This window comes from Schistocerca serialis, chromosome 4 (genome assembly GCF_023864345.2).
Source record: "Schistocerca serialis cubense isolate TAMUIC-IGC-003099 chromosome 4, iqSchSeri2.2, whole genome shotgun sequence".
Classification (NCBI taxonomy): Eukaryota; Metazoa; Arthropoda; class Insecta; order Orthoptera; family Acrididae; genus Schistocerca; species Schistocerca serialis.
The window spans coordinates 705,830,922-705,858,259 of NC_064641.1; the positions used below are offsets into that span (position 1 = coordinate 705,830,922).

A 27,338-nucleotide genomic window follows, 5' to 3' on the forward strand; every position below is an offset into this window, starting at 1 on the left:
GTTCCACTCCGCTCCGCTTCTGCCCCCCGGTCCCGCCGACTTCGCTCTGCCCCCCGGTCCCGCCGACTTCGCTCTGCCCCCCGGTCCCGCCGACTTCGCTCTGCCCCCCGGTCCCGCCGACTTCGCTCTGCCCCCCGGTCCCGCCGACTTCGCTCTGCCCCCCGGTCCCGCCGACTTCGCTCTGCCCCCCGGTCCCGCCGACTTGGCTCTGGCTCTGGCTCTGCCCCCCGGTCCCGCCGACTTGGCTCTGCCCCCCCGGTCCCGCCGACTTGGCTCTGCCCCCCCGGTCCCGCCGACTTGGCTCTGGCTCTGGCTCTGCCCCCCGGTCCCGCCGACTTGGCTCTGGCTCTGGCTCTGCCCCCCCGGTCCCGGCTACTTGGCTCTGGCTCTGGCTCTGGCTCTGCCCCCCGGTCCCGCCGACTTGGCTCTGGCTCTGGCTCTGGCTCTGCCCCCCGGTCCCGCCGACTTGGCTCTGGCTCTGGCTCTGCCCCCCCGGTCCCGGCTACTTGGCTCTGGCTCTGGCTCTGGCTCTGGCTCTGCCCCCCGGTCCCGCCGACTTGGCTCTGGCTCTGGCTCTGGCTCTGCCCCCCGGTCCCGCCGACTTGGCTCTGGCTCTGCCCCCCGGTCCCGCCGACTTGTCTCTGGCTCTGCCCCCCCCCCCCCGGTCCCGCCGACTTGGCTCTGGCTCTGCCCCCCCCGGTCCCGCCGACTTGGCTCTGGCTCTGCCCCCCCCCGGTCCCGCCGACTTGGCTCTGGCTCTGCCCCCCCCGGTCCCGCCGACTTGGCTCTGGCTCTGCCCCCCCGGTCCCGCCGACTTGGCTCTGGCTCTGCCCCCCCCCCCGGTCCCGCCGAATTGGCTCTGGCTCTGCCCCCCCCGGTCCCGCCGAATTGGCTCTGGCTCTGCCCCCCCCCCGGTCCCGCCGAATTGGCTCTGGCTCTGCCCACCCCCAGTCCCGCCGAATTGGCTCTGGCTCTGCCCCCCCCGGTCCCGCCGAATTGGCTCTGGCTCTGCCCCCCCGGTCCCGCCGAATTGGCTCTGTTGGCTCTGGCTCTGCCCCCCCGGTCCCGCCGACTTGGCTCTGGCTCTGGCCCCCCGGTCCCGCCGACTTGGCTCTGGCTCTGGCCCCCCGGTCCCGCCGACTTGGCTCTGGCCCTGGCCCCCCGGTCCCGCCGACTTGGCTCTGGCTCTGGCTCTGGCCCCCCGGTCCCGCGCCGACTTGGCTCTGGCTCTGGCCCCCCGGTCCCGCCGACTTGGCTCTGGCTCTGGCCCCCCGGTCCCGCCGACTTGGCTCTGGCTCTGGCCCCCCGGTCCCGCCGACTTGGCTCTGGCTCTGGCCCCCCGGTCCCGCCGACTTGGCTCTGGCTCTGGCCCCCCGGTCCCGCCGACTTGGCTCTGGCTCTGGCCCCCCGGTCCCGCCGACTTGGCTCTGGCTCTGGCCCCCCGGTCCCGCCGACTTGGCTCTGGCTCTGGCCCCCCGGTCCCGCCGACTTGGCTCTGGCTCTGGCCCCCCGGTCCCGCCGACTTGGCTCTGGCTCTGGCCCCCCGGTCCCGCCGACTTGGCTCTGGCTCTGGCCCCCCGGTCCCGCCGACTTGGCTCTGGCTCTGGCCCCCCGGTCCCGCCGACTTGGCTCTGGCTCTGGCCCCCCCGGTCCCGCCGACTTGGCTCTGGCTCTGGCCCCCCCGGTCCCGCCGACTTGGCTCTGGCTCTGGCCCCCCGGTCCCGCCGACTTGGCTCTGGCTCTGGCCCCCCGGTCCCGCCGACTTGGCTCTGGCTCTGGCCCCCCGGTCCCGCCGACTTGGCTCTGGCTCTGGCCCCCCGGTCCCGCCGACTTGGCTCTGGCTCTGCCCCCCCGGTCCCGCCGACTTCGCTCTGCCTCCCCTTCACCAGCCATGCCATGCCCCTTCCCTGCTTTCTTCTCCCCCTCCCTGATTGCCAGTCTCGACAGGCTTCTCCCCTCCCCTGCCCTGGCCTGCCCAGCTGCGGTCCTCACCAATCCCCTCTCCCTGCCTTCTCCCCCGTCCCCTTCGTTCCTGCTCCTCTTTCCCCTCCCCTCCCCTCCCTTCCCCTCCCCTCCCCTCCCCTCCCCTCCCCTCCCCTCCCCTCGCCGTGCTCAATTTCTTCCCCCACCCTACTCCCCTCTCCTCTCTCCCTCACCCTCTTCTCTCCCTCCCCTTGCCACTGACATAAAGAATCCTGTAACTTGACGTGTAATATTTGTCTCTTAACACGCAATCAGTGTGTCCTTCAGTTAATTCAGTGGAACCAGTATAGGGATTGTCATCTGCCAGAACTTCAACTCCTGATGTTGTCCTGCTGCCTGATCTGTGCTGCTCACCAAGAAACACATTTTACATACGATCATTCTCAAACTTTTCGAGGTTACCATGCTGACCCTGTGAGAGTGTCTGTAGGTCATCAGTGATTGCGTCCTATACTAAATTGGAAGTGATAGCAGTGTGTGTAAAAACCACTCTAGAGATTAGTATTTGAAATTCTTGTGTACCTCTGTGCAGGGCACTTGCGTACTTAGCCACGTTATTCTGTTCGCTCCTTCCCACTCTTGTGGATTTAAGTCTCTCTTTCCAGTCTTGATCTCTGTGTCGACACGCTTCAGTGCTACCCAGTACCCATGCCACTTTTTCAGCTGTTGATAAATGCCAATATTTGTGGTATATATCTCTTTCTGGTGACACTGTTACTTCCTTTAGAATCAGTTACCACATTGGGCTCTCCAAAAGGCCAGCTGGTGGTTGATGTCTCCCTTGGACTATATTGTTGATGTTACTGGGGATATCTCCATCATAATTGCCCACACCACTGAAATTTCTGTCTGCCTTTGTACAGGCCACCAACACCTGTGGTTGGTATTATGTTGTGGACCAAAAACATTGCAGCAGCTATTCAGGTCTCTACAGCGATACCCCTCACATATTGCCCTCAGCACTCCTTTGAAGATCCGTGAAAAAGCTTGCTACCTTGCTACCTATTTTCACATTATGAAGGAATTCTGGAATCTCTTAAGTCTCTTCCCTAGGAAAATTGTACCTGTCTTCCTAGGCGTGGGCCAAGCTCTTTAGTGTACTAAAGATCAACAACTGTTTCAGATGGTCTTCTTAATGGTGGTATTTCTACCAGTTTGGCAGTTCTGACAGTACATCTCACAGTCCCGTTCGTGACAGCTTCGGTCTCCTTTTTTAACACAGCTACCTTCTGAACACACAAAAAACAACTTGAAGACATTCCTTTGTCCTTTTCCTCCCCACCCCCCACCCTCCTAACCCTGAACTGTATAAAGAACATTAGCTGCTGCAGGCTCTTAACTTGTCTCATGATAAGGGCCCAGGCCTTGATTTGATTCATACTCAAATGGTCCAGTATCTTAGTGCATATCTCAGACTCCATCCGCTCTGGATCTTCATCCATATTTGGCTAGAAGATGTTTTCTCATCACAATGAAGGGGTAATGTCATTCCAGCCCTTAAACAGATACTGACCTATTGAAAGGATGGTAGCCAGATGGGTTAGCTTTGTTCTCGGACCATGGGGCATATTGTCCCCCTAGCACCGTCGTTAGTCAGGACAGTCTATAGCTGACCATTAAAACATTCCTTTGATATCACATTTTACTTATCTTCCAGGACTGGAATGTTTGAGGCCCACTTCCCCATAAAATTTTTGTTCTCCTGATTAATTAAGATAAGAATAGGTATGTTGCTCAACTCCAAGAGAAAGACATCTTCAGGGCTCAGTGCTGAGTATTATTTTCTTCCTTATAAACATTAAGAGCCTAGTGATCTCCATTGGACCATAGGTTTCTTCCAAACTGAGTGTCGAAGATTTTGTATTTGGTAGACCTTAGACTGGGTCCTCCATCTATCCTCCTCAGAGCATTCTCCCTGTGTATTCCCGTAGCCTCTTCCTGGATAAGTACTCAGACTTCGAATTAGGACCCCAATCTGTTTCAAGGACATGAAGTTTATCCACCTGAGAGTTTCTCAACTGTTCCCATCAGTTCTTCAGGAGTATTAGTGCTATTATCATTTACACTGAAAACTCAATCAATTACATGTAGTATGAGATAGGCTCTTACATCTCCGGCTGGTCAGCAACAACTTCTGTTGCTGGTCAGCAAGCACTTCTGTTGCTGGGAACATCTATTTTAATAGAGAGATCTCTTTCAACTGCATTTTAATTTGTAATGACTCTGTGAGCAATGTCCAGGCTGTTGGTTGATATTACTCTTGTTGCCTTGTAATATGTGCTGTGCAAGATCTTCTCTCTCACCTTAGTCATCATCCTTGCACAATTGTGTTTCTCAGGGTTCCAAGTCATGAGGACATATTGAGGAATTAATTGGCCAAATGTTTGAGGAGAGAAGCGATTACTCACCCAACATTCGCTTTGACATTCCCTCCCAAGGATTTGTGGGTGCAGGTTACGCCTTTATTCACCCAAAGATGGAACAATGTGTTGTGGACTACTGACCCCCTGTAGCAAACCCTACACTGTTGAGGAGACTACATCCCCATGGCATTCCTTCAGGAACGAGCCCACTTCCATGTTTGGTCATATATGATTTGTTGCTCTCTACACTGAGCACGGTCTTCTGGACGGTCATACTGTCCCCCAAGAACCACTTTCCTCTAGGAAACTGGTTTTTGTCCTCTAATCTAATGTTTGAAACTGCTTTTGGGGAGGATGAGCATGGTTGGGGTTGGGGAGCCTTGTGTCGCACGCTGGACCTAGGTCCCCTGGACCTTACCTCCTCCACCAATTAGGGTGGCCATTTCTCTTTACCCTGTTTAATGTACATTTAAATGTAGTTAGTCTTTTTTCTGCCACACCTTTTTTTTACTTTCTCAGAAGTCTCTCACTGTGTAGCACCTGGTTGAAGGCAAGACCTTAAGGATTCGTTTTCCTTGATACTAGCCAATGACGAAAGAACGGTCGAATTTTTTAATACTTTCTCTGAGAGAGAGAGAGAGAGAGAGAGAGAGAGAGAGAGAGAGAGAGAGAGTTCTGCACTCTGCACCCATCTTAGGGGTTTTGACTACGTTGTTTCGGGTATGAGATGGTTGCGTGAGTGCTCCTCACGCCACCTGCTGTGCCTCGGACATGACACACTACAGCGTCTATGCACTGACTTGATTATTGGGAAAAAGCATGAATTCCAACATGGGAGCTGAGAAAAAGTGAACTAAAATTGTATCCTCAATGGAAGCAATTACAAAAGTATGAAGGAAAATTGTCACATGTTCATAAGTGAAAATACATTTTTTTGTACTTGGGGATATAGCACTTGTTAATGCTTCGAATGTGATTAGTATTGAAGAAGATAACCAGTTTTTGGTCGGTCTTTGGTTGAAAGGATGGCAGAGTTTCATGCATGGAACTGATCGCCAGGTAATTGAGAAAGAGAGCTTCTCAATGAAAAGCAGCAGTTGTGAACAGGTGAGAAATAACTGAAAGAGAAATTTCATTGTGTTATTTTTGAGTTGTGTTCAAAAAGAAACTGAACTTTTGAAATAGCTGGCAGTGGGAGAGTGCTGCGGCTATCGAGGGCATGTATGGCAAGTATAGACAACTTACTGCCATTAGTAAGTGAGCTACACTTTCACGGCCTTCGCATGGAACTTTGCGATAGTACCTTTGTATACACTGATGGCTCTCAGACTGACCGTGGGGTTGGGTGTGCCTTCGTGATTGGCACCCGTGTCTTTCGATATCTGCTTCTAGCACATTGCTCAGTATTTACAGCTGAGCTCTTCGCCCTGTATCAGGCCACGGAGTACATCCAGTGACACACTTTTCAATTGTATCCTCTGCTCAGACTCACTTAGTGGCCTTCGAAGTCTATGTGCGCTGTACACCACCAATCCCTTAGTGCTGCGGGTCCAGGAAAACTGTTACTTGCTCACTCTTGGTGGAACGATGGTTGTGTGGGTTCCTGGTCATGTCGGTCTGCCAGGAAACGAGGCTGCTGCCACGGCTGCAGGCATCGTACCTCAGCCTGCGAGTTCCTTTATCAGGGTGTATACGACCCGGGAGATCCGGGAAAAACCCGGGAATTTTTTCATCTGGGACAAAACCGGGAAAAACACTAGAATTGTTTACAATTCTGGGAATTTTTCATTGTTTTAGTTTTCAGTTAAATTTTTGTGATTTTGAGTGGTAAGAACCAATGCTCTAACAAAGGATATTACTGTACCCCGCTACTGCAGAATAACACTGCAGCAACGAAACATGAACGAAAAAAAAAAAGAAAAAAAAAAGAAGTTGCAAAGGAAATGCGCCGTATACAATAACAAAACACAGTGCTCATACAAGCGTCTGCCAACAGCAAAATGTGTCAAAGGCTTTTGGAAGACTATGCAATGCTTCATAACAACAAATTGCCTCCGGTGAGCGTGACTGACAACTGTTTAAATTAGATTCCTTTGAGCAGTTGCGGGCGGGCTCTTGTGCATGCGTAGTTAAGTCGCGTATGAGGAGTACCTTCTTCCGTTTCTTGTTACAGAAGTGTGGTGTGGCGCCACTACCTAATATTGCCCCGATTCGGAAATATAATAAATCCGGGCCTGATGCACAGAGCAGTCTGAGTTGTTGTGGGGAGGTGGGTCGTCTCCACGTGGCCTGTGTTTACGTTCAGTGATTTTGTTGTTTCCTCTTCGTTTATTGCTCTCACGTTAAATGATAAAATGGATTTTCGTGACCGGGAGATATCAAATGAATTAAAATACGTTCGCATAATTACGGATGGCCAAAATATGTCATTAGTTTCCAATTTTACTTCCACCTTTGACAGTCAAGCATTAATCGCCTTGCAGAACAGTGAAGTTATCTTTGTCGGTTTGCTAAAGAGATTTGGCTTTTATTAATCTTTTCTGCTGAGGTAGTCAGTTTATTTGAAACGAACTGTTTAATTTCACACTGTTCGCTGGTTTCAACTGTTCGCTGATTTCAACTGTTCGCTGGTTTCAACTGTTCGCTGATTTCAAGTGCATGTATGACATTATGCCATAATAAAGAACCAAACATGAGATAATACAATACTAGTACTCTAAGAAAATTTACATACGAATGTGCACTTTAAGGCGAATTATGCATTTTAGTATGGTTCACGAAATTCCGATGCTCTTGAAGTATCCTTTGACGTCTTGTTTCTTTTATGACATGATGTAAGGTCTTTTAATGTTTTACACGTACAAACATAATGGCCTTCCTGCGTCATCGCGCGGTGATGACTGTTATCTGGCGCTCTCTTGCAACTGCTGAAATGAACCTATTTCTAACAGGTAGCGGGAAAATATTGCGATCGGTGATTTGAAAAGCGTTACATACATTAAAAGCAAATTTCCTTTTACGTGAGATGAACTATGTGCGAGAATGTACGATGAATTTCTTAAATAACAAAGCATTTGACTCTCATTTAAAAATCAATTCTTTGAGGACGGCCATTTAGAAGAATTCCGAGCTCAGAAGATCAGACATTTACGTCGTTATTAAAAATTTTACTGGCACGTTTGTGTGATGTATTTTAAAGTGTATCGCGCAGAAAAGATCAACATTATATGTGGAAGCTTAGCTTCTCTTCCAGCTTATCAATCGTGGAGACCAATGTTATATGTGAATGCTATGTATATTAATTTAAACCATTAACTTTTCTCATTTGTGTTTTCGTGCTACTTAAGAGTAATCTTGCTACTGGCTGATTACATCACGTGTCCTATACTGTCATCAGCTGGCGAGATCACGTGACATGAGTTATCAGTGGCTTACAAAAGTGCATCGCAATCTCGATTTCAATGCTTTGAAAAGTAACATGCGGTATTTGGTGGAATTCGAATTTATACCTTAGTAATACGAAAATATGCAGCCTACATATTGCTGCACATCGAAGGTGTTTCAAAACGTCTTCCCCTCCCCCCTCCCCCCCTGAGTTTCGTTTTCTAAAGTGGCGGGAAATTCTACGTCGGTATATAAAACTATAAACATTCAAAGGATTTATGAGTTTTACAGTGCCAAGGAATAGTATACGTTCACTTAACACGGAAAAATTGTATTTTCGCCCGGGAGAAAGTGTATTTTTAACCGGGAAATCCGGGAAAAATCCGGGAATTTTTTTTCCTGGTCCACGTAGACACCCTGTTTATTCTCTCCAATGATCTCTCTGTCAGGAGGAGGTGTCCCTTTGGCATCACCAGTGGTCCTCGGATCACGGGAATAAGCTCCGGCATATTAAGCGTCTCCCAGCGACTTAGATGACTTCCTTTTGGCCCTCCCGCCGGGAGGAGGTCATTTTAACTTTGGCTGCGTATTGGGCACTGCCTTTTTAGCCACCTTCATTTAATAAGTGGCGGTACCTCACCACTTTGTATACAATGTGCCCAAGTTTTAACTGTCTGCCACTTCCTGGTGGAATGCCCATTTTTTAACCGTTTACGTTCCTGCTTGGGTTTGCCGTCTGAGTTATTGGCTGTTTTAACAAATGACACGCGAGCTTTGGACCGCGTTTCACTTTTCATCTGCCAAAGCAACATGGCGAAGGCGGTTTAATTTTTAGTTTTGGACCTCTGTTTCTGTATGGTGTCTTTTTTAGCCCTTTTCCCACGTGCCTGATTTTAGCTGTCTTCTGTTATGTCAGTTGGGACTGATGTATAGTCATTTTTTAACTCCTCTCTGTCTTCATGTTCTGTAGTTTTGTTATGGGCTCATATGACCCTATTTGTTTTTTACATCCTAAAGCAAAGCAAAACAAACCCAGGTGTACGTGCAGACACTTAACACTTAGAGAGAGAGAGAGAGAGAGAGAGAGAGAGAGAGAGAGAGAGAGAGAGAGAATTAGCAGCAGCATAATTATTCTGTTTCCTTATATCATTGACTGATTATGGACCAGCAGCATAATTATTGTTTCCTTGTATCATTCGCTGATTATGGACTTTGTATCCCATTGTACAGTGACCTCACATGTTTAACTGTTTATAGTGATTTTAGTTTTTCAGTAAGATTGTATTATTTCCACTCAGTTATTTAGTGAGAATATCTTAAGTTATAATGAGAGTGTGCTGGTTTACATACTGTACTATGAAGAATGTGTATCTGTCAAGAAATATTGATGTTTGTGAAGAAATTATTAATCTTGTAAAAAAAAAAAACTTACATCCAAGACCAACAGAAAGTACCCCACATAGAAGTTTTGAGAGTAAATCATCTTTTTTCTTCTTTTGTTCTTCTCAGTTTGTGGCAACTGGAAGGGATACTGCTTGTGTGAAGGTTCTTAGAGATATTGAAGTTGGAGAAGAAATTACATGTTTCTATGGAGAGGATTTCTTTGGAGATGGGAATTGCTATTGTGAATGCGAGACATGTGAGAGGTGAGTTGTATTAGTGTCAATACTTTTTTTTTATTCTTTTTAAATAACTAATTTTTTCTGGAAATATTTTATAGGATATCAAATTAAGTACATTATGGGTAATAGATATTCTTAATAATTGGTGCAAAATCTGTGGAATCTTAACATTATTCTTTAGAAAGGCATTGGCTAACCATTCCACAACTATAGTGTGGACTTCTCTAAATTTATTTTTGTTATAATGACTCAAGTTTCATTTATGAGACTGAATTTCCATAAACTGATTGTGTGAAATCAGCATGTTATCAGGATTACTCGGTGTTTTCCTGAAGTGGACCCTCACAAAGCTTGTAAAGACAAAGGAAACCTTACATCATCATTTTTAATGGCAGCTACAAGGAGGAGTTAACACTAAGCACTGAATTAAAGATATTTCTCATCTGTCAGTATCCCTCTCCCACCATCAAGGAAGGTTGGAATACAGTTCTCCCAATTAACTACCTTCCTAATGCGAAAATGGCAAGTACTGAGGTACATGACCACAGAACAGGAAATCTACCAAAATCATTTACAGAAGTAATGCTAGTGCACCTGATGAGGTGTTTGTTTGATTTGTTATTAGATTATGTGACAGGACATGCTCTCTTTATGGCTGCAGTTTATTGTAGGTCGTTGGAACAATGATAGGTTCATAGTGATTGGAAGAAGGTGAAAGTCATTTGTGTTTTCAAGGTGATTTGCCAGAATGATGCACATAATTGGAAGCTGTTTGCTGCTTCTACCTGTAGTAAAATAAAAAAAAAAAAAAAAAAAAAAACATATTCTGTGCTAAACTATTTTCGAACTAAAATCTGCTCTGGCAGATTAACTTCGTAAAAAGATCATAACACCAAGGTTGATGCTGCATCTTTACCTCTGGAAGACTTTCAGTACTGTGTATTAAAATTATTAAAAGTACTTAGTACACATTTACTTAATGAACAACGTTCAACCTTACAGATTATCACAGCAAGTTTGTGATTGAATTTACAGCTCCTAAAAGACAGAAATCAGCATGTTATTCTTAATGAGATGGAAACCTCAGATTTAAAATAAATTTCAGGAAATTGTTATTGATTTGATGTTGTGTGTAGGAAAATTGCAAGACTGAAGACCAGTTAAATGCAAAAAAACGCAAAAAAACCTGCGATATATTGATGATCACTGCAGTAACTAGAACTTAACCCCTAATGTAAATAAATGTAACATACTGCACCTGAGTAGGTGGAAAGAGCCATTACTGTTCATTTACTCTGTAGGCAATAAATCACAATTTAAACAGTAACAGTTGCAAAATGTCTGGGTGTATCCGCCCTTTGTGACCTAAAGTGGAGTGACCATATGAAACTACTAGTAGAAAAAGTGTATGTCAGTCTGACTCAGTGGGGAATTCTATGAATGTGTAGTTCACAGAGAACAGGTAGCTTACAAAAACTCTCATTTGTCCAATTCTTGAGTATTGTTCAGAAGTCTGTGATGCTGACCATTTAGTATTAATTGAGGGAATAGAGAAGATCCAAAGAAAAATTGGTGTGTTTAACTAAGATTCCCCCCACCCCCCTCCCCCGTGTGAGAATGTTACAAAAGTGATCTTCAAACTAGAGTGGTGGGTGCTACAAGAGAGGTTAACATGTGTTCTGGAGAGGGTTAATGTTGAAATGCTGACAGTATATTTAAAAGAAGAGACGCAGCATATAATTCCTCTAAATACACTTGGTACAGTGACCACAAAGAGAAAAATGGAGATATTAGAGTGGAAAGGAGGCATAGTGACAGTTGTTCTGCCTAACCACTAATTGCAAGTGGACAGGAATAAGGAGAAATGAATGGCACCAGAAGTACTCTCTTGTACTCACTGTATGGTGGCTTATGATATGTATGCAAAGAAAAAATGTTGCATTTGCTAGGGGTGTCTATTCTAAAGAAACAGATTTCATCTCCATGTCAGTCCTATTAATTGTTGTTGTATAGATGATGATATTTCCAATTCTCTTGAATGCAACAGTTGTTAGAAGGCGTACAATGTAAATGTAAATTATTCTGTGTATGGTACTGCTGGTTGTAGACTCAACATTAATAATGTATTATCCTCTCTACCACTGCTATTTTGTTTTTCAGCCCATGTTTAAGGTATATGCAATCAGCTATTGCTTACCTGTATTAGTTGATGGTATGATTTCTGTTTGATGTGGTACAATTTTCTTAGAGCTTTTGTGTGAATTTGTTGGCTCCTAATGACCAGTCATAAATGTTACTGGCATATAAAGTAGCTTTGAGTATTTTATGTGCGGGGGGGGGGGGGGGGGGGGGGGGGTTGAAAAGTAGTCGGAATGGAATAGAAAAAAGTATTTACATCATTGAAATTTTTTTACTTTTCGATGTAGTCTCCTTACACTTGGTCCAGTGATGTTCCAGCGCCTTGCGCCCATCTCGAAAATGTGTTTCCTCCAAGCCTGCAAAATAGTGGTAAACTCTGGCTGTCAAGTCTTCGTTTGAAGTGAATCTTTGTCCACCAAGAAACATTTTCAGTTTTGGGAAGAGATGGAAGTCTGATGGAGCCATATCATGTGAATAAGGCAGGAGTGGCAATTCATACCGTAGTTCATGTGATTTTACCATGGCGACGGCACATGTGTGCCGGCATGCATTGTCTTGATGGAAGATGACTTTCTTCCTTGCTAAACCTGGCCTTTTTTCACGTATCTTTTGTTGCAATTTGCCAAGGAGGTTAGCATAGTTTTCTCCAGTAATTATTTGTCCAGTGAGGGGGTAATCTACAAACAGAACCCCCTTTCCATCTCAGAACACTGATGCCATGACTTTCCCTGCCAAAGTAATTGTCTCTGCTTTGTTTGGTGGTGGAGAATCGGTGTTTTTACACTGCTTTGAATGTTGTTTTTGTTGTGTCTAGACAAGACAGCCTAGACACAATGAGAGGAAGCCGAAAGGCACGCGCTAAGCTAAAGCAGGAAGGCGTGAGGTCTGAAACAGGATACGTAATGAATGCTATAAAGAAAAGTACGAAGCTTCTGGAATACTTAACTTTAATCCATCCTTTTGGTACATCTGGAGATTGTGGCGATACAAGTGAGACTCTTTAGATACATGCAATGTTACTAATGGCTCCTTGCTAGGTCGTAGCCATTGACTTAGCTGAAGGCTATTCTAACTATTGGCTCGGCTAATGAGCAATGCTTCGTCCATGTAGTCGCTAGCAAAGTCGTCCGTACAACTGGGGCGAGTGCTAGTCAGTCTCTCGAGACCTGCCTTGTGGTGGCGCTTGGTCTGCGATCCCTGACAGTGGCGACACGCGGGTTCGACATGTGCTAATGGACCGCGGCCGATTTAAAGCTACCACCTAGCAAGTGTGGTGTCTGGCGGTGACACCACAGTCTTGTCTCTGGGGTATAGTAGTGCACCCAAGTTTCATCTGTGGTCACAAACTGGCGCAAAAAAATCTTGTTCGTTTCTCCTAAAACGGGCCAAACATTGTTCCGATATGTCCATTCTCATGCATTTTTGATCCAGCGTCAAGAGTTGTGGCACCCATCTTGCAGATAATTTTTTCATTTCTAATTCTTCAGTTAAAATGTGATACACCATTTCAGATGACATCTGACAAGTGTGAGCAATTTCACGTACTTCCAATAGATGATCTTCCATGACCATTTTGTGCACTTATGCAATGATTTCTGGAGTAGTGACTCATCTTGGCCGACCACTGCTTGGATCATCATCTAAGCACTCCCAAGCAAATTTAAATTCTTTTGTCCATTTGGCAACAGTTGAATATGAAGGAGCAGAGTCCCCCAGTGTATTCTGGAAATCGGCGTGAATGTCCTTTTCTTCCATACCTGTCTGAATGCAGTACTTAATCACTGCTCGAATCTTGATCCCCCCCCCCCACCCACCTTCACAAATTACTATGCAGGAACATCATCAGAGCCACGCCACTGCCACAGCTCTCTTCCAAGAGCTCTGACATGGCACATGTTTACAGCCAACAGTCCAATAAATATCACATGAACAACTCATTCTAGTGCTGACTCTTGTGGTGATTCTGAGAACTTTTCAAACCACCCTCATACCATATTTACACGAATCTAAGCCGCACCTGAAATTTGAGACTCGAAATTCAAGGGGAGAGAAAAGTTTTAGGCCGCACCTCCAAATCGAAACAAAGTTGGTCCATTGTAACATGAGACACAATTTAGGTCGAACGAATGACGATACGGATACAGTGGTTTGGTTCGAGTCGTAAGCTGAGCAGTTAAGCTTTATCAGGTAGCCATTGCTATGCGTCAGGTGCTCCGTCCGTATTTATATGGGTACCCTTCCTTTTTCGCGTACTTCGTCTGGATTGAATTGATTGCTTATTTTTCTTTGATCTTATAAGTGCCGATCTCTTTGCTGTAGGTCTTTACGTCACTCTAAGCTGAAAATGCATTACTGTACTGAATCATGCATTGTTTGTCACATTCTGATAATGAGTGTCTACAACCTGTCGCCGCTCGCGGCATGGCTTGCTTTTGTGCATGCTACCGCCGCTTACAAAAAAAAAGGGGAGGGGGGGTGAGAGGAATTGTCTCATCAGCGAAACAATGGCAAGAGACTGCTATTTGTTGTTACTTACACTGCTGCTTTCTTTGATTATGATCAACAAGATCCAAATAACAGACAGTGTATAATGAAATGAAATGTCGGGTAGACCGTTCGCCTGGTGCAAGTCTTTCGATTTGACGCCACTTCGGCGACTTGCGCGTCGATGGGGATGAAATGATGATGATTTGGACAACACAACACACAGTCCCTGAGCGGAGAAAATCTCCGACCCAGCCGGGAATCGAACCCGGGCCCTTTGGATTGACAGTCTGTCGCGCTGACCACTCAGCTACTGGGGGCAGACACAGACAGTGTATGATAGATAATGTTCTGAATGAGAGTTTAGCGAAAATTTTTCTTCGTTTGAAAATTTTTGCAGACACCTCTTTAGTACATTACATTCTGCACTCAAATTAGTCGTCTTAGATTTAAAAATCTAGTCAATTGCCATGCTTCATTTCTGACTGTATCACTATTAGGCATAAGAATAATACAAATATAAACATGATGTGATATGTATATTCTTCCGTGTTTGCTGTTGTCTCACTCTAGTTTATTAGACAGACAGGATGTAAATGAGTGAGCAGCAAACACTAAAGAATACATGGCAAAATGCTCACATTCGTATTATTCTTATGGTGAAGAGAATACTGCATGCGATTCACAATTCATAGAGGTTCCTATAAGGAACCATCTCTTCTCACAGGTAGGAAAACATTCAGAAAGTGGAGTTGGCCATATTGACAAACATCCCAAACACTCTTGCCAGTCAGATTTTCGTAGTACATTGAAAGGCTGTTACATTCGAAGATGGACAATACGGAATTTGTATTTACTTTGTTGGATAATGTATGAAAATGCAGTGGTCGATACTCAAGGGGAGAAAAAAGCTCGTCTTCCACTTTTTTTTTTTTTTTTTTTCTTTTTTTTTTTTTTTTTTTTAATTTATTTACTGACGCAGAGGGTTTGGCGCCAGTATTTATCTTTGTGCCTGCAAAGCATGCCTGTGTAGCGCTACATATATTCGATGACAGAAGTTAGTTATGGTGGCAACTACCAACATTTTTCAGAACTTCGGCTTACTTTGCACTCGATTCTAAGCCGCAGGAGGTTTTTTGAATTACAAAAACCGGAAAAAAGTGCGTCTTAGATTAGAGTAAATACAGTACTTAAGTTGGAACTGGCACTTCAGTTTTTGAACCACCAAATGATTATAATTTCTGAAGTTTGCTGTATTTAGTGAAAGCAGTGAGCAGAAGTGATGAGTTGTCCCTCAGCTGCAGCAGGTGCCTGTAATATCTTCAATGTAACTAGATAGCAACTACAAATGCCAGAAAAACCCTACATGGCAGGTGGCCTGAGGCATAGCGATACTGGCTAGAGTTTACAGAGCTACTTAGTGGGCTTATGCAGCTTTTTTATTTACTGTGCCCCTATGTTTGATATGCATAAAAACTCAGTGGTCCTGAATCTGTCAGCAACTTGTAAAATTTAGAGATAATTATTATTTTCTGCTGGTAGTGATATTGAATAACACTGTTCAAGAATCGCTACAATATGATAGTGTCCGTACTGTGCTTCATTTGTTGCTTGGGCATGTACTCCTGTGGGAAATACTATGATTAACCAACCCCCCCCCCCCCCCCCCCCCCCCCCACACACACACACACACACACACACACACACACACACACACACACACACACACGCGCGCGCGCAAGATCTTGGTTATGGTGACGGACTGACCTGTACCATAGTGCAACAAATTTGAATGCCAAATAAAGTTTGTGGTAAAATATTGACTTGTAACATAGAATGTTTACATTTGTCGTTAGGGCCATATTCAAACACACTTTGCCATATTTAATGCACTTTTCATGATAAAAGTAAAACTACAACGAATATTTTGATGCATATTATGTGGTGTAAATAAACTACAAAAAATGCTAGGGGAGTCCACTACTTAAACTTTTACTTCCTGCAGGATGTGGAGGGCATTGTTGTTGGCTTGCAGATCACCATGCCTAATAAGCTCTGCATTTATCTACAAAGCAGGCAATACAGATAACTCGTGGTGCTCACAAAATAGCTGTGATTAGCATGCGGCTGTTTCCTACCACTTGACTTCTGAAATGTCAATCACAAAGCTATTTTAATCAAAAAACAACACTCCTCAAAAAAGTAACCGAAAATTCTTTGAAGAATGTTAGTATTGTGCCTGAGTTACTAATGAATGAAATTCAGTTAATGTCGGCTTTAATGTGAATTACAGAATATAAGGCATGGTACAGGTTACTATTGGTGTGGGAGAGATGGCATAGTATCTCAACACCATAGGGCTCAAACTAGTTACAGAAGGGTATTATATATTAGCTGTACCTGACGTTAAAGGAAAAAGTATACTGTGTAAATAGTTTTTTTTCCTTTCTTTAACTTTTCCAGAAATTAATATTTTATCTTATTGGTTATTGATACTCTTGTAATTTTTAAAAATTATTATTCTACAAAAACATTGTTCTATCAGTGTTCTTTTAGTATCACTGTGTTATAAGACACCTATTATTGAACTGTCATTGTTTGTGGTGTTTATTTTGCTTACGTTTATTTACAGGAGGGGAACTGGAGCATTTGCTAAAGGAAAACCTAATAGTGATGAACTTAGCTCTGGTTACCGATTGAGAGAGACTGATAACCGTTTAAATCGAACAAAACATCGACAGAACCCTGTGCAAAAGCCAGAGTTTGTGGGGGAAAGAGAATTGATTGATAGTGCAGTCAATAACAGGTCATCTGCCAGCAGTGAAGCTAAAACATCTATTGTAGCTCCTTTAAGCATTAAGGAACTACGGCAAAAGGGATTAACAAAATACGATGCAGAACTGCTGATTGCAGCCCAAGGATCTAAATTTTCAGATATTGAACATGCAGTTAGCAGTGGAACACGTAGAGGAGTTGAGAAGATGACGGCAGTGTCCACCACGCAAGAATCTTCTGCTGCATCTTTACCACTTGGAAAGGCCAGCACCGAACGAATTGCGAAAGAACGTAGTGAAAGGATAACTAGAAGGGAAGTTATGCGTTCAGGTTGTCATTCATTAAAGTCTGTTCGCTCAGGTGGTTCCAGTCGATCCCAACGGCTTTTGCGCAAAGCGCAGACCAGGTCGGAATTAAAGACAATGCAGTTAAATTCTTCACAGGTTGACGATGATGATGATAATGTTACTCTTTCAAACTTAATTAGTCGCAGTTCATCGTCTTTGACAGAGGATACTCAAAATAGTAATAGTAATTGCTCTAGCAATAGCAACAGTAGCTGTATCAGCAGTCTTAGCAGCCTTAGCAATGACAGTGGGGTAGTTTCTGACAGTGATGGGCAGAAAGATTGCTGTGACATGCAGGTAGGGGCTGATGCACCTGAGGGCGAGACTTGCGGGATCACCTTAAGGAATCACAAAACGTTGAATGAACTTTCAGTAGATGCTTGCCTTGTCACAGAAAGAGCTGTTAGTTGTAGCATAGATCATCAGGTGGAATCTAATTGTGTTGTAGAATGTCAGATGCCCGAATCACGGCAAGATGAAACTATTGAGAGACTCAGTGAAGTGACACCAGTGTCGCATGCACCAGTCGGCAATACTACGCAAGCTGAATGTGAGGATAAAAGAGCAGTGTTTGAAGTCCTTCAGGAAACTAACGAGGAAACTACATGTGAGCCATTGAAAGCAGTTGTTGATAATAAAACTGTAGAGAATGAAAACAAAGAGTATTCTGATGTTGTAGTGGAGGCAGAACAGTCTTTCAGTAATAATAATAATGATAATGATAATGATGATGATGTGGATGATGATTATGATGAAAATATTCCGAATAAGAATGAGACTGATAGTTGTGCTGATTCAGATGTTGGTATGGAAAATGGACACACTGCATCATTTGATACTGGAGCAAATGAGAGCTTTCTTGAAGATGATAGCGGCCATCAAAGTGGCCAGTCGTGTTCAACGATAAATGCAGATTCCCAGTGTGAACTTCTAGGAGAACCTGCTGTTGCACCACTGTCTAATCAAAACCTACATTGTAGTGAGCTTCATGTGAATAACAGTGTGGAAAGTAATTTTAGTTCTGTGACTCAGTACACAGAAAGGACGAAGGATATCTATGAATTTAGTGACAAAGAAGATAGTGATTTAGCTGAACCCCAACGTTTTTGTCGTTCTAGGTTGTTAGGAAATTCTCTTGGTAGTAATTCAGTTAGATCACCAACATTGTGTAACAGTGCTATTGAATGTTGGAATAAAAGTTCTTGTGAGGTGAGAGAGACATCAGTAAAAGTGCACCACACAGCAGACACCGAATGTGCTCGTGAAAATAATATGTCCAAACATTCGCTATCATTAAGTGCGCCGATGCCACCCCCTAAACCAAGTGAGCCAGGACGCTTAAAACTAACACTGCGCATGAAGCGTAGTCCGATGTTGGATGAAATTATAGAATCTGGTTCAAATTTCAGTGATGACAGTTTTGCTCCAGAGTATGAAATTCTAAGGGTTGAAGGTGTAGAAAATGAGAATCTTATAAGAGGGAGTCATAAAAATGGTTCTCATAGAAAGAAGAGGCACAAATCTAAGGATAGAGAAAAGAAGCATAGACGGTTAAAAGAACTTATGAATCGACAAACTTTTGACGATATAAACGAAGAAAATAACATTTTTCGAAAAAGTGAATGCAACAGCTTCTATTCCTCTTCGAGCAAGGTGGAAACTTTCGTTCGCCCGCCCATGAAACGCTTAAGACTGATATTAGGTAACGAGACTCATACTATTGATATACCAGCTACTGCCACAACAGCACCCATTTCAAAATCAGCTTAGTTTGAAATAACTTGAGTTTAACGTCTTTCATGCAATTAATGTATGGCTCTGGTAGCCCTCAGTAGAGTTATCATTGGAGCCCATAATTGAAGAGTATTTAGTAATATTTCATTAGTCTGACAGTTTCAGAACAATATTGCAGAAGTCTAATACTTCTATTTTGTTGGGCTTATTACCCTAATTGGAATTTCAAACTTAACTTGCAAAAACTAGTTTTGCATTTGCCTAACAAAGCGCAAAAAGAAGAGGTTTCTGTTGTAATTTCATGGAGTGATCGAAAGTTTCTACTTGTAAATGGATATATTTTTGCATTGAAATTCATAAAAGAATATCTGTTGCCATTAGTTGACACAGTAATTATGTAATAATTGATGCCTTAGACAATTTGACTCTCTAAAATTTGTATTGAGGTTTGTGTTTTACGTATTTACGTACCATTTTATGTACAGCCACACAAAGTTTTGTGGTTGTAGATCTTCTGTTCTTCTCAGATGGTAATACATAATGCACTTCTGAATCTGTTCTGTCATTTACATAAAAGTTTTGCGGCATGTACATGTGTGAAATTTGATTGAATAAGATACGTAAAGTAAGATATGGTATAACTTAGCTAGCATTGTAAAGAAAATGAAAAGGCAGTGTGTTTGCAAATGCCCTTTATATCATCTTCCACCTTGGTATCATCATAAATATCTAAACACAGTGTGCAAAGTTTGATATTGGTTTATAAGTTGAAATTAATATTGGTTTATAAGTTGAGATTAATATTTTAAAATGCAGTGAGTTGTAAAATTCCTGGCAACTAAAATATTGAAAATTTCAGTTCAGAGTTAAAATGAAAAGGGGAAAATGTTTGATTGAAGTAATGCTTTGTTAAAAGCACTCCTCTCCCACTTTGATTTATACAGTGTTTCATTATCATTGCGTGTTTAGAAAACGATAAGCAGTATTTGTTCTAGTAATGAACAATATTGGTAATTTTACTAAAGTCACAGATCCGAATATTGCATTGCTTCCAAATGGGCAAAAACACTTCTGCCTTTTGAGTATGTCAACCTGACCAGTGTCATTTCATTGTTGTTGCTTACATATCTTACCTCCCCCTCCCCCCCTTTTTTTCCCAGCACTCTATTAGGTGCCTGCTGTTTGTATGTTCACGCAATTCTCAGAGTTATAAAAGTAGCATATATAACAATTGCACTGCCGTTCATGTCAGTGGTTATGTAGAATTATGTGTAATTATTATAAGTATGTCTGGTGTTACCTTATTGTCAAATCTCCTTTTTTTCATTTCTGTTGTGTGATGAATACAGTTTCTGTTTTTGTTAATTGATATATACTTTGTTTCTATGTGGTTTTGAGACATGTCTAAAGAAATATTAGTAAGTTGCAAGTCAAATGTGAAAACTTTTTCAGTTGATGAAATAGTGCATTATGTTGCCTCATGTGAATTTCAGTCCATGGACATTACTGGAAAATTCTTGTAGCAACTGTGAAACATTGCTTTTGTGAAACACGCTTACATATATCCTGTTAAATTAGTGACATAATAACTTTTTAATTATATGAATTCCATCATGTGGCATTTTGTGTGCAAGTTCATTACTCATTCTTGCTTTTTCTGTACTGTTATTCTACAATTTTAAAGTTTTCTCTTGTAAAGGTGTAATTATTATCTTTCTCATATTGTTACTGTAGCCTGTCTATCTAAAGTTAGGTTAATATTATTCTTGCTCATGTTGACATATTAACACTGGAATGGTGACTAAATATTACTATGCTCTAGAAATGTGCCTGACATAGTGGACTTAGGTACTTTAAAGTTTATATAGATATGTTTTCATATACACAGTGGCTCAGCCTTTTATTTTTTTTTTTTTACCCCCTTTGTTACTGATTTGGGTAATCTTTTTGCAGCAGATCCATTTACAATTATCTCGGTGAATATTTCTAGTCAAAACTTTTTAAATAAGACAGCTGAGGAATTGTGTGCTTCTGAGCAACTAAATATGCCTGAGAAATATGTGCTTACATCATCAGTCGTGAAGTTATGTTGAGATGGTTGTTATTTTGTTATAATCATGGAAAGCACAAAACTTATGCACTGGCATACAGTATTGTCTCTAAAAATATTCTGATAGGTTTCTTGTTTTTATAAAAATAAAAACTTAATATTAAGTTTTTCAATCATCGTCTCAAGTCAGAAGTAATAAGATTTTGTATTTATTTGGTTTTTCCATTTGTGTTTCTCTTTATCTGTATTACATTGTCAAGGCATATTCAGCTGCACATGGAACATTTAGGTTCAGCTGAATCTCATGATCAGATGTATCTAGTTTGTTCCCTTTATTGCATAAATCATTTGTTATTCACTGGACATATATTCAGAATTAATGCTTGTTTATGGCAGCATTCTCAAATGCATAGAATTACCATATTCCACCTATAAAATGAATAGCCCCATTTTCTTAATTTGTAGGTGTTGAAAAATAACCATAAGATCTGTGAATTTGTCTCCCTGTGTATTTCTCCCTCATCTATGGTGAGTGATGTAAGATGTGAATGGATAATATATTTTTCTGCAACATGCTGGTGCTAAGGGGAAGTAGTACTTCAACAATATTGAATGTGGCCTCCAATTTTCTCTACTGTTTGCTTTTGTTATACTTCCAGAGCCTCACTGCCAATAATTGTAGTTCTATTACTTTCAGTCTTTTAGGTGATATATAATTGCATTTGCTTCTCCACATTCTGTTACTTATGTAACTATGTGTAACCATGAGTTGTTGCTGTTATTGTATGGAAGAGGACTTGGCACGGTCTTGAATATGATTATAGGGTCGCCTTTTTTCTTGAAAGAAATTGCCTGTTCATAAATTAATCATTCCATTCCGTAGTGAAATAAGACGCAATCAGCTCTTCATGTGCCAACGTCCTCATATCGGTACATGCATCATGCATATTTGTAGTAAAATTGATTTTTATTTACTTGATATGTATATACAATGGGATTGAAATGTGCAGAGAATGGTCTTTATATACATATATCAAATTCACATTTGAATGAAGAATTCCTGAAAATGTGGGAATATTTTCATTTGGCTGTTAAAATGTTAGTGTGTTTATATTGTGTGTGTGCGTGTGCATGTGCTTCTGTATATAAGTATGTCAGTACATAATTTTCAAAAACTGCCAGTCAGTTGAGATGTAAATAGTTAAGTCTTTGAATAGTATACATGTTTCTTCATTTTGTAGGCATGGTATGCCCTTTTTCTGTAGCAAACAGTGATGTGCAAATGAAGTTGTTTTATGTCACATGTGCTTATGGTGTCTGTGGACCATTTGTGAATGGATTAATATTTCTTGTCCAGTATGGCCGTCATATAATATTTTGTGCCACCACTCACAATCAAGTGTTTTACATAGCAATAAGATTGCAAATGCTAAAGCTGAAGTAACTGGTATTTGGTGGAGGCTACTTTGCTACATATTAAGAAACATGTGTCTTTTCTTGTTGGTTGTTAACTTCTGTTGTGATATTTACCTCACTTATTTTAAATGTTGTTGTATTTAATAAATAGTTTAGTTTTTAAGTATTCAAGTACTTCATCTTATTGAAACATTATTTAATTGCACTCCCTTAATTTCAAGGGAGCTGATATTGTAGTATGGATAATATTTATCTGCTGCTTTGTTTTTCATTTTGTGCTGGGGCAAAAATCATACTTTCTATGAGAGAGGAAAAAAAATTGCATGTATGAATCTTGGTGATCTGGTTTTATTTGTTCATTTTGATGGACACTTCAAAGCCTGGAATATGTAAAGAATCAAAATGTAATAGTTTTTGGTCTACAGGAAGGGAAAAACACCCACAGAGATGTGGAATGTTAGTTTTTGGTACTTACTTATGAAAGCTTACTCTGCTCATGTGAATTTTAAAGAAAATCTTCACTATTTTATGAAGAGAAGATGAGGGTACAGAAAAACTTGTGAGCGGTTTTCAAGAGAGTAGCACTTCTCGTATATTTGAGCAAAATGTGGAAAACTGAAGCAATAATGATTAGCTTTAATGCAATTTATTTCTGTACATTTGTCCACTTACAAATATATTTCCAACTTTAAATAAACATATAGTGGAAGTTATGTGAATTACAGCTAATTGTGAAGCTATGAATTCCCTTATTAGAATGAAGTGTGGTGTCTGCTTTTTGAAGGTACGATGTCAAACATTTAACTATCTCTCTCTCTCTCTCTCTCTCTCTCTCTCTCTCTCTCTCTCTCTCCCTCTCCCTCTCCCTCTCCCCCCCCCCCCCCTCCCTTTTCTGGTGTTCCCTCTCTCCCTCTCCCTGTTTCTTTGCATGTTTTGGTATATTCTCATCAGGGTAGTTAATTTACCTGTAGATGAGATACTTAATTTTGTAAGAAATAGTTGAGCCAAAGTTTTCCAATTTTCAGTATTGTTGTATGCATTTTGTTCAATAGTTTGGAGTTGCTTCTTTGTGACTTCACATTTGTTGTGCAGTGACTACAGAGATGGGCTTGTGTCTCTATTCTGTGTGCATCTGTACCTGAATTCTGGAATCACTAATTGTAATGAATGATTGATGATAGACATACGGTTCCATTTCAGGTAAAGTCAGGCTACTTTCCGCAAGCTGGGAAAATTGTTAGTGGATCATCTGATCAGTTTTACACACCCTAAAGAAAATGCTGCTGTTATTAATGTTATTGCTCCTACTAAATTTTCCGTATGTTCGATGAACAGGTGTGAGGGACTATTCCTGAAAGTCAAAGCTTACATTAAAGAAGAAACCTATCTACAATTCTACTATATTTAAAAGTATAGGGATTCACGAATTTTACTTTTTTGTACTTTGGTGGGGGGAGAGTGGTAAGAGTAAAATATAAGCCTTGGGGGACCCAAATAAAGAGATAGAGCCAACATAAGGACCATAGTTTTTCCTTTTATGTCTCCTGTGTTTCATATTTTTTGTCTTCTATACCCAATATAATTATTTACAGTTGACACAATGGGTTGAAGCCTCGCTTCCACTTTAGTGCATAGCTGAGGAGTTTCTAGCTCTTTGTTGATTCATTTGCTTACCCCTTTGTAAGACAGATCAACATTTAACTTTATTTTATTTATGTAACTGAAAACTAACTATGGAACCACTGTTCCTTTAGCAACGAAAATGTTGCCTGTGCCAGTGACAATCTGATACAGTTTTTTATAGTGTAACTCAAGCAGTAACGTTTTACTGTGAATTGTGGGAAAAAGAACTTTGAGAATATATCATTAACCTCTCCCATCCTCACAGTTTGTGCTGACTCACTCACGTATGACTACAAGCTGCTTGACTTCAAATAGTTTTATTGTTGCTTCAACTGTATAGTAATTATTATGTCAATATTAGCTGCTTACTACAAATATTCACATAGCCTGTTTCAGCAATTTATTGTTATCTTTCAGTGACATTATTGTACAGTCTTGTAGGAATTCATGTTCTGTCCCAAATGAATGCCAAGAAGAAAGTATAAGATTTCTTTATTATTGCAATTTGTGCAACCACTGAATAACCTTACAAGAAACAGATTCTCATTGTTTCCGAGTAGTCGGAAGCTATATCGTACTGGCGAAATTTTATTAGTGCGCAAGTAAGAACGTACTTTGTTAGGGGGAAATAATGACTGAAACCCCCTTGCATGGACTTTAGTTGCTAAAAAGATAGGGACAGAGGGTAGGTTTTCTTTGCTTATATATCATTATAGATTTAATTGTGTTGATGATTACATTCATATGAAACACAAATATACCAGAACAATAACATATAAATTTTGTATTAGTGGTCCTAAAGATTAGAAATTTCAATTTAATGTGTAGGGAAGCAAATAATGTAAAATTGGTGATCACTCTACATTAATATTAAGCAGCCACTATGTGCTGATTGCTCCCACTTAGAATTAAACAGCAGGGTTTTTGGTTTCACCGTCCATATAGTGACCATATTGTGCTTAGTTGGTTGAAAGTATTTGAAAAATGAATGCAAAATCAACAGAATTATCATCTTTCAACTATAAAGCATCACGGAATTCAAACTGCTCATATTGACTCATTTTGGTGAGAGCATCAGAAGTAATACAGCTTTTACCTGACAGAACAAGAAAAAGGCACTAAAAAGTGGAGGCAGATGAAGTTATTGTTACACGATAGATTTCTTCACCACAAATATGCAATATGCGTTGAAAAAGCACTGCAGTTTGACCAGCTTCAGTTACTTAGTGTGCAAAATGTAGGTCAAATATGGTCCACTATACAAGACTTTGTTTATAACTGTTTTTGAAGATAACCATAATTCTCTCAAGTAATACTATTTCTCTGACCTTTATGGGAAAACTCGTTTAGACTTCATTATGAAAACTACCTCCAGTTTTAAAAATAGTTGACAAAGTAACTGTGCTAATAGAACAGAGTGAAAATTGTGTAATTGACAAAAGATTGAAATTACGATTATCGTTTGTGAGGGTGAAAAACTAAACAAAAATAACTTATGAGGATATAATTGGGGGGTGAGGGAGAGGGTACTGTTAAGAAAACTGTGGCTTGTGCAGACTGACAGTGGGATACTAAAAGGAAAAAAACCGGCTCACAGCTTCCTCTTTCCCCCTCTCCCCCCATCCTACTTTTCTTGTTTGTCATGTGGTGGCCTCATTTATTAATCACATTCCTTTTCCACAGCCTTCAATCTTCTTTGTTCTTCTTACTATAGCTTCAAAAGGTGGAACCTTTTACCAAACACCCAAGATAAATTTCTTTATTAGTGTAATGTACTTGGGAAGAATAACTTTTTAACTATAATTGCTAACTGCAGAGGTCTGAAACCAGGTGTTCAGTGTATGTGTCTTATCCCCAACATACATTGTGTGTTCTTGGATAAGCTGTTACCTGTTTTGTTTCCTGACAATCTCTCTAGCTTGAGATTCCTTGAAATGTTTTTGTGAATGATGGGAATTAAATGAGAGGACAGTTGATTCAGAAACCATTAGTGTGCACATTTAGACTGCCCTTTTTAGTATTCCAGTTGAATGTATGAAATGACTAGCACAAGTTAAGTATTATTTGCAGAGCAAGTGTTTATTCTACACTAAGTTGTGTGTTCCATTTTGGACTATTTTTTTTCTGTTTTATGAAGAAGTTGCATTATTACATTGCCCACAGCAGACTCGTACCAGGTTGGGTGTCTTAATTGGAATAGCTCTTAATTTGTCTTTAAGTTCCTAACAGATTTGAATCATGATGCTGTGAGCCATAAGGGAATCAAGTATACACAAAATCATGTTTGTACAAGATGTATGTGACTTCTTCCCATATTGTAAATATTGGTAGAATTTGATATGGAGAATAATGTGTAATATAAAAATTAAACACTGCCATTGTAATAAAGATTCATGGAATGCAAACTGGATCATTTTGTGAAGATAATGTTTCCTGATTAAACCTAATTTTTGTCTGCAACACTGCCATTGCAATAAAAATTGGTGAAGTGCACAAACGCATTTTATGCAGAGAATCCTCTCCTTGATCAAGCCTTGTAGAAGTATGTTTATAACCTTATTACCTTGACTAACTGTTCTGCCGATTTATGTGCGACCTGGTAAAGTACTAATGTGGTTGAAAAATTTCTGTTCTTGTGTGTCATTGCTCATGTTTGGAGTATGTGTTTGTGCAAAAGCAACAGCCCTGTTAATGCATTTAAATTTTGCAACTTATGAACAAAAAAATGCATAATACCTAGTAATTCTTCAGTCAGTTTGTCACTTTAAATGTAGAGAATGTACTAATTAAACTGACTGTGATGCAGTGCCTAATATCTTGGGGGAGCATGTAAGTAATGCTCTGCTCACAGACATTCAGTTGCAAGTGGTATAGCACTGTCGGCATTGTACAGAAATGTTTAACTTCTATGTTCTTAGCTGCTAGCAGTAATCTATTGATGAAATAACAGTATAACTTGTCCTATTTTTGTGTCATAAAATATAAATAATATAGTACAAAAATATACACTACTTACATATCTGTAACTGTGTCTAGGTATATATTCCAGGGAATCTGGAAGTAACAAGCTGTATCAAACACACAAAAAAAAATTACTGTGGAATGAAGCCAAAGCAAAAACCATAATAGAGGCAGTCTGTTTGAAATTACATATCTATGGAATCAAAATCTGCAGCTTGGTAATATTCAGTACTATGTTCCTCCACCCTGTGTGTTGTAACCTGCTTGAACCATTGTTATGCCGTGCAAAAGGTAGTTGAGACTGCCGCTAAGTGTGTTCTGCTGTTTGATGGAGGGCCTCCTTAGATAATCCATTGGCTGAGAAGGAGTCTTGTGGTGATGCTGTAAGTTTAAATTGATCCCTCGTGGCACAGTAATTTTTAATTCATTCATCTAAAAATCTTTCCAGATCGCAGGC

General features: G+C 41.2%; 1 protein-coding gene across 1 annotated transcript in view; it reads left to right on the plus strand.

The window, feature by feature from the left end:
- LOC126473219 (uncharacterized) overlaps window positions 1–26,417 on the plus strand; it is a 45,518-nt gene extending 19,101 nt beyond the window's left edge. Inside the window, exons 6-7 of the mRNA XM_050100129.1 lie at window positions 9,240–9,376; window positions 16,608–26,417. Of these exons, the coding sequence (XP_049956086.1) occupies window positions 9,240–9,376; window positions 16,608–18,867 (2,397 nt within the window). The 3' untranslated portion in view covers window positions 18,868–26,417. The remainder of the gene's footprint in view (window positions 1–9,239; window positions 9,377–16,607) is intronic.
- The last annotated feature ends 921 nt before the right edge of the window (window positions 26,418–27,338 follow it).